This window comes from Trachurus trachurus, assembly GCF_905171665.1.
Source record: "Trachurus trachurus genome assembly, contig: scaffold_166_arrow_ctg1, whole genome shotgun sequence".
Taxonomy (NCBI): Eukaryota; Metazoa; Chordata; class Actinopteri; order Carangiformes; family Carangidae; genus Trachurus; species Trachurus trachurus.
In genome coordinates, this window is record NW_028155216.1 from 901 (window position 1) to 9,736 (window position 8,836).

Here is an 8,836-nt window from a genome sequence, read left to right on the forward strand (position 1 = left end):
TATTTTGTTTGTTTTCTTGTCACTACTATGTTTCATCATCTTTAATATTTTGAAATAGAGTATAATATTGGTGTTGAAGTAAGCCAATGTAAGTATAACAACAGAGAGGGGCAGGTACTATAGGTTTTCTTCATCCTGCTCCTTTTCATTCATGGTGACTATGTGTACATTATGTAAATATGTGCAACCCTGTGTATACCATGAATGGAATAAATCAAATCAAATGTCTAAATACAAATATGTAGGCAAAAGTCCAAGAATAGATGTATAAATAAAAGTGACAGAGTGCGGGGGGCTCACACTGTGTCTCCACCACCACCCACCTGTGGATGTCCTCAGGTAAACACTGCAGTCGGTTTCCTCCCATGTCGAGCCACTCGAGCGCCGGCAGAGCGACCACGCAGTCCGGCATGCCGGTGAAGTCGTTCATGGACAGATCCAGGTGCTGCAGGTTCCTCAGGTGTCTGAACTAGAGAGAGGGGACACACAACAGACCTGAGACCAGCAGCTGGACCAGAACCTCTGGATGGAGAACCTTGTTATTCATGTTAGTGCTCGTGCTATCAAGCGTCTCAGAGGTCAGTTTAGTCTGAAGAGCTGAGAATTTGTGGAAGTTAGTCGACTCTCAAACTTAATAATAAAAGTTTACTGGACTACTCCCCCAGATGTTTAAAGGGATAGTTCAACATTTTGGCAAATTGGCCCATTGCCATAATCCCTATAGTCATAGCAGTAGGTTCGTTACCTTTAGTTGTCGGTGCAAGCTATTTTTAGAACGGCGGAGCAGAGCCGTGAGCTGCTCAGAGCTACGCTACGGAGGCTCATGGGATTTCTTGGTTTCCCTCATCAAACTCATCAAATACACAATCCAACAACTCCACAACGCTCTGGTGGACAAGTTGTGACCTGCACATTCGCCACGCTATGAGATAATAACACAACGTTACCACACAGAGTTGTTTTAGAGGGAAATTCATGCAAAACCACTGATGCACGTTGCCTTCAGGGACAGTTTTTCATCAAGCAGTCTCTGCATTTACCTCTAAAACAACTTGATGAGTTTGATGAGGGAAACCAAGAAATCCCATGAGCCTCCGTAGCGTAGCTCTGAGCAGCTCACGGCTCTGCTCCGCCGTTCTAAAAATAGCTTGCACCGACAATGAAAGGTAACGAACCTACTGCTACGACTATAGGGATTATGGCAATCGGTTTCAATTTGCCAAAATGTTGAACTATCTCTTTATTAAATGATTAAAACACCTTTTACTACTGTAACTAACATGGGAATGCAAAAATAAAGTGGTTCTTTTATCAAAGTTAACGATATTGTTTGGACAGAGCAGGTATTATCCCTGTCACTGATTTAATAAGGGATGTCATCTCACCAACAGTGTAACATGAGTTTAATGAACTGGAAAGATTAGCAACATTTATTTTTCATTTATTCCCAATGTATATATTTTGTATTACTTAGATTAGTAGATTACAGTTGTATATAAACTGTTCACTGAGATATTGCTAAAATATTTCTATATTCTTAGATAAGGGTCAACTTAGAAGTGACATCATCTAAAATTCAGTTTACGGCACATAGTACTGTGGTAACTCGGCTCTGAGACCGGCATTTAAGATTCAGTCCTACACAAAGTCTGATTATAACTAACTTTTAAGTGCATCTTTCAGTCAATAGTTTGTTTTACTCATAAGTCGACTCCTATCTGGTCCGTACCTGGTCAGGGAGGTGGTCGAGGTCCCGGTTCATGGCCAGCTCCAGTCTCTCCAGACTCTCACAGCCGCTCAGCTCCTCGGGAACCACCTGCACTCTGTTGTAGCTCAGCATCAGCTCTCTGAGCCGCGTCAACATCCCTGAGACCAGAACCAGAACCAGGAGGACACATGGTGAGACCGGCTACAGGGTCGGTCTTCTAAACCCAGGGGTGCAGATCCGATGCCAGGATTGGGGGGGACACAAAAGTGATTTTTTTTGTTTGTTTGTTTGTTTTGCCCATATGCAACTCATACCATGCCAGGAAAGGCAAAAAAGGCGACCGTACACATCAGCTCCCTTATGTGCAGATTTATTAGCACATCAACAATAGTAACGTTTCGAGCGCACTGCTCTTCATCAGACTAACTCATACAAAACAGACGCCCCATTTTTGAACCTTCCCCTGAGGGTCACATGATGAGTCACATGGTAAAGGGAATGTCCAACCACAAAAAATGGAAAATAATAATGTTAACTTTTCCATTTTTTGTGGTTGGATTGCTCCTTTATCTAGTTCAAGGTTATAGGAAATTGAACTTAAAAATAGGATTAAATCTAAAATATGTTAAATCTCTAAACATGATTAAAATGTAAAAAATGTGATAACCTTGTATTAGACTTTGAAAATTAGCCATCCTATTACTAAGAGGCGCCTCTAATTTATTAGATCTTTATGACGGCCAGTCGGCCTGATGGGTGTTGATCTATTTAAATTATGATTGAGTTTTGACAGATATATTTTTTGTATGTTTTTATTTTGCACAAGGTGTGTTCTGATTTATACATTCCCTTTACCATGTGACTCATCATGTGACCCTCAGGGGAAGGTTCAAAAATGGGGCGTCTGTTTTGTATGAGTTAGTCTGATGAAGAGCAGTGCGCTCGAAACGTTACTATTGTTGATGTGCTAATAAATCTGCACATAAGGGAGCTGATGTGTACGGTCGCCTTTTTTGCCTTTCCTGTCTACATTTTTGAGGCCAGCACCTTTTAAACTGGATGTGCGCGACCTTGTCTACTCTTTGTACTCATACCATGCCGCCATAAATCACAACTCCGCAGAGTCTCGGCATATCATTCAAAAAGTCCTGCACAGGGAATCATTTATTGTGCTTATACCTTTCTTGTTTATTTGTCCTAAACAACCAACAGCGCGTATCACTGCTGTTATATTAGTAAATTATAATTTAAAGGGTCTCGGACATGTAATATCTACTCACATTCTTATCTTTTGCCTCCCACCGACCCTCCCAGATCTCCAATTCTTCTCACCATCTTCCTTTTCTCCCAGTGTATGGAACTTTATGCATGATTAATTGATATGGATGAATATATAAAATATACAAAAATATGAATCCTAAGATTGAGGGGGTCGTTTTCTTTAAAGCCTGCTGATGTCATCAGCGTCTGTGAAAGAAACTACCCATCATTTGCATCGTAGTGGAGGAGACTAGAGGTGGAATGTGGAGTCAGAAATATAAAGGGCTGACCCAAAAAAAATCGAAGCTTCGAAGCTTCGTTCGTTGCCATGGTAATCGATCTTTAAGTCCGTGATCGATTGTTTTTTTTTTCTTCCTTTTTTCCTTTTTGACACGGTTCTCATCGGCAATTGTTACATTAAAATGAGTAGGCGACTTGGCATCCTGGAAACCTGCTTGATTTATGAGATATGCAGTGTTTGTTTGCCATAACTTTCATTATTTCCGCTACCCCCCCCCCCCCCCCCCCGATCGATTTTATGTACGCGAAGCTTCGATTATCAAAATATGATAATCGGGTCAGCCCTAGAAATATATTTGTCAAACATTATTTGTTCCACCATTTCAATAATTTCTTTTTAGATGTGAGGAATGTGAAGTCTGAAAATACATTTGTTAAATTTTGAATAGTTTGGGGTATTTTTATTGGGGGGGACAATTCATGTTTTTCAGAAATTCCCGTTCCCCCCGGGATCTGCACCCATGTCTAAACCCCCTCTTTGATCTGTCGGAGCTACTACTGACCGATCTGTTTGGGGATTTCAGAGACGCCGTTGCGGGACAGATCGAGCACCAGGAGGTTCTGGAAGCTGGAGATGAAGTGAGGGATCTTCTGCAGTCCGGTCCGGTGGAGCTGCCACTCCTGGACCTGGTTGAGCTGGACCAGACAGCCCGGTAGGACCTGCAGAGACAGACACTCACATCAGACCAAGGGCGTCATTTATGATATTTAAAAAAACTAAATTACTGGATTAATCAAACAATAATCGATTATTATATTAATTATCAACTATTTTGATAATCTAAATATCAGTTTGAGTAGTTTTTTTAAAGAAAAAAAGTCCAAATTCTCTGATTTCAGCTTCTTCAATGTGAATATTTCTGGTTTCTTTGTTCCTTTATGACAATAAACTGAGTCTCTCTTTGGTTTGTGGACAAAACAAGACATTTGAGGACGTCGTCTGGTGGTTTGAGAAACACTGATTGATGTTTTTCAACGTTTTATTGAACAAACAAAAAATCAATTAATTGTTTAAAATAATCAACAGATTAATTGATAATGAAAATAATCGTTAGTTGCAGCCCTATACCAAAAAGTAACTGAGTTAGTAACTGAATTACTACATAATAACAGTAACTATTGAGTTACTTTTATTTCATAAAATGCTCAAATGTGTTAGACTAGTTGATGGACCGAAAAAAAAATGTATAACGTAAACTTTAACAGGTGTATTACTATTTTCTGATGGGACTTCTTGAGTCAAGTAACGGCGCATTTTATTGTCAGTAACGGTAACAGCGTTGTAACGGGGAAACAGTAACTTTTTTGATTACTGTTACTGAAAAAAGTAGCGCCGTTATTTTATGACCTAGACATAGTAATCCCTGGTCATAGTTGGTCAAGTCCATATTCTGCTCAGAAACATAATGAAAAGAGCCACAAGGCCAAGAAACAGTCTTAAACGGTTGGTTCATCATATAAAAGGAGAAAAGACACTGTCCCAAGGAGGTGATAGTCATATCACTGAGTTAAAAAGTTAAGTGTTATCTCAAGTCAGCTGTCTGGTCTCAGTAGCTACTGAATTGGCTTTTCTCTCTGAATCAAATTGTTTTTTTTGCATTGTGCTATTGACAAGCTGTGATGTGCTATGTTCATAATGCTTCATCCAGGCAAGATAATAATACTAATAGTGGTAAATGACTGAAAGGTGGGGATGACAAAATAAAGAGGTAAATAAGCCTTGTCCTTTTATCAAAGTTAATGATTTTGCACTTTTCTGCTTAAAAAAAATCCCTATACAGACAGATATCTTAACCCCCTCCAAATGTTTAACCCAAAGCTACGCCCCTGCATCAGACTGAAGACTGGACCAGGACAATCTGACAGATTTACCTATTTAAACTTGCACTTGCACTTTAGAAACTGGCACTTTATACCAGGCACTTTACAGATCACATGCACTTTATGTATAGGTATGAATGTGTATATGATTGTGAACCACTGTATAATTCTTGTGCATTTCTGTCTGTTTGTGTGTTACCTGCTAAGGGACTACGGATGCAAATTAGCAAGTTGCTAACTCTGACGCATTTACATTTGTGCACACGTACGAATGTTCATTAATGTGTATTGTCCCTTTTAAATAAATAAATAAATAAATAAATAAATAAATAAATAAATAGATACCTTCCACTCCTCCTGCTCGATGCGGAGCACCAGCCGTCCGTCCTCGGTCTGCAGCTTCTGTCTGAGTGGAGCCAGAACGGCCCGGTCCTCCCAGACCCCCAGGCTGAGTCTGGAGCGCCGCTCGGTGCCGCTCCTCCTCCTCTGCTGCTCCTCCTCGTCCTGCTCCTCCCTCCTCCTCTTGATCCGGGTCTCCCACAGAGCTCTGACCGAGCCGATGGAGCCGCACACCACCACGCCCCCCACCATGGTGACCACGACGACGATGACGTCACAGCGCCGCACGGGGAGACAGGCGAGATGACCTCTGACCTCTGAGCTGCAGCCTCGCTCTCCTCCTGATCATCCTGTCGTATTATCACCAGAGGAACAAATACTAAACATTTCATTTCTTTGATTTCATTTCTATTTTACTAAATAAATTGTAAAGAAAACTGTTTTTTTGAATTATTCATTTAATTGAGGCCTGTATTGAGGCTGCATTTTGTTATAATGTAATTAATTTCACCTCATGATGTAATATTTTGTAAAATCTGCCACATTTTGTAATAAAATTCTTGAACGCAATATGTAATAAACTTTGCTGCATTTTGTAATAAGTTGTTACATTTTGCACAAAATTATTATTAAAGTTTCTATATAAAAAAGTGCAACACTTGTATTTTGTAACTAATGCAATATGTAACAACTTATAACAAAATGCGGCAAAGTTTATTACATATTACGTTAAAGAATTTTATCACAAAATGCAGCGTTATTACATCATGAGGTGAAAATAAAAAAAATTGTATTGTAATGCAACTTTATTGTGGTGCTACAAGACCTAATCTATTATTACTATTATTTAAATCAATGCATTTGATTTTTTAACATACATATATATATAGTATATATATATATATATATATATATATATATATATATATATATATATATATATATATATATATATATATATATATATATATATATATATATATATCTTAAATGACTATATTTATTTTATCCTTTTTACTTTTTAAAATGATTAGGGAGAGATTCACCTATATTTAATTGTGCTTCGTTGCTCGATGACAATAAAGGAAAATTGAAATTTACAAGATAACAGAAAATCCTCATTTTGGTGAAATTACAACAGTGATTTATTTGATTTGATTTGTTTTTCATTAATCTTCACGTTGTCAGTTACACAGAATGAAAAAAACAGTACATTTAGTATAATTTAGTATTATTGTAGTAGTACTGCAGTACTACACAGTCTCAGTGTAGCAGCTCTCACCTTGTCTCAGCGCAGCGGCAACAGTCGTCGTCCATGCTGAGAAATTTGACCTCAGATCAGATCAGCTGCTGGTTAAAGGTACGGTATGTAAGAAATCTAAAGCAACTGGCCATAAAATCATCCTAATAATGTAACAAAGACTCGGGAATAATGTTCATATAACATACTGAACTCACCAACAACAATCCTACAGCCAAGATATTTGCATTTTAAAAAATCTTTTGCGGACCGCAAATCATGTTTATGTTTTTGAAATCATGTTTTGGCATGTGGCGCCACCTACCGCCGTCTATAAATCATTGCAGTCAGTAGAGTGTCAGCTGCCGAGCAACCACAGGTTGCCAGTTACGAGACTAAGACGTTATCTTTGGACTGAGCTACAATGGCTGAGGCAACGAAAGCTAAAAGACCTCGTTATGACTCGCAAAAACGGCAAGATAAAACACGAGGCAAAGCGAGAGTCTACATAGGAGATGCATTTGAAAGATGGAGAGAGCTGAAAGCCGAGAGGAATTTGAAAAGCGATGCAGAATTGGCTACTTTTCTCCTAGACAGGTAAGCTTGGCTAACAAAGTTAGCATCATAGCTCGACGGGGATGGACATTTCTAATACTTTGAACTGTCGAGTAATAACGTTATACATTTCGATCATAGCAGCACAGCTAACGCTAGCAGCATTAGCACTGTCCTGCTACGGGCATCCGGTCTCCAGCGTGCCGGTGTCCAGCCGCTGTCCACTCGATGTCCAGCCGCTGTCGACGCGTTTGCCAGCAGCTGCTGGACAATACGAAATCTTACATTTGATACTAAGCGGAGTCCTCTTTATGTCTTTGCATGTATATCGTCATAAACTATATAACGTTGTAAAAGCGGATGCAACAGTGAAGGACAGTTCGGTAAAATATCATGCATAACGTTATTCCATCTGATATGTCCATCCCTAGTCAACAGCTAACTGTTGTCTAACTAATACATCTTGATCTTTACTGAGAGAACAGAATTGTGTGTCGAGCCACTCATTTATGATAAAACACTCATCTTTTTAGCTACATGGGTCCGAGCACCTCCACCCCCAGTAAGAGGCACGGACTGGGGAAAAAAATCTTGGCAGCTCCTTCACTGTCAAGCATCGGAGGGCCACCATCTGATACCCTTTCTGTTGAAGTAGGCCTAAATGTACATGAGAGCACCGCGGATGCCTCTGAAGCCCTACAGGAAAGGTAAATAAAGCCTCACGATCCTTATAATATGATTGAGGAAAATAAAATAGGTTGAACATTTACTTTTTCTATGATCCACACCTATGGTAACAGTCATTTCTTTCCCCCCAAAAGTTTACAGAACATGAGTATCCAAGATACTGAGACCCAGACTATGGATGAAGGTCAGATAAATGACCTTAGGAACAGTGTGTAAGTTTCACTGAAAATGCCTGTAGTAGTAGTAGTGTGACAAGACTTGCTGACGTGCTTTGATTGTTTATATTTTATATTTTCAAATTTGACAGTATTGATTGGGGTGATTGTGATGACACTGGGGAGGATATCGGAGGTGATGACAGTCAGGATGAGGACTACGTTCCTCGTATTTGTGTTCGGTATGTTACCATTATTTTGATTCTCATTGCTTCATGATGTTTCACTTGATAAGAATCTTTAGTAAACAGTGTTAGAAACACAGAAGAAATATTACTCTGAATCATTCTCTGTCTTTAGACACACAGTGTTATTCTCAGAGAACTAAATAAATACTCTAACAATTTATGTAATTATTGCTGCTTCACCACTATATCTTGTATTAATAACCAATGCAAATAACAATTGTTTCATGTCTACAGGATGGGTGGAGCATTGCAGACACCACCAGACCTTGACAGTCTCCCTGTAATAGATGCCAGTGAAACTGTACATGACATCCCAGAGATGGAGCCTGACCCTCCAGCAGTTGACCCACCCCGACCTCAACCTCCCTTTCCTGATGTACCTGATGTCATAACAGAGGATGACCTAATCGGGAAATGTGCCTCCATTGCTTATGAGGACTGTCTGCGGCTGCTCGCGTCATTCCTTGTACTGCCACTCCAAAGGTGCCCTTACACGGTTGGTCTCAGCCAGGTGGAGTGTCAG

At 39.6% G+C, this 8,836-nt stretch overlaps 1 protein-coding gene across 1 annotated transcript; it reads right to left on the bottom strand.

Annotated features, from left to right (window-relative positions):
• Nucleotides 1-323: 323 nt before the first annotated feature.
• LOC311007993 (leucine-rich repeat-containing protein 39-like) lies at nucleotides 324-6,771 on the bottom strand (the record flags this gene model as incomplete). Its single annotated transcript, XM_084001424.1, has 5 exons — nucleotides 6,711-6,771; nucleotides 5,435-5,778; nucleotides 3,772-3,928; nucleotides 1,730-1,866; nucleotides 324-469 (listed from the first exon to the last, which is right to left on the bottom strand). Coding segments are annotated over exons 2-5 (686 nt in total), but the record flags the coding sequence as incomplete, so codon positions are not given.
• Nucleotides 6,772-8,836: the final 2,065 nt, after the last annotated feature.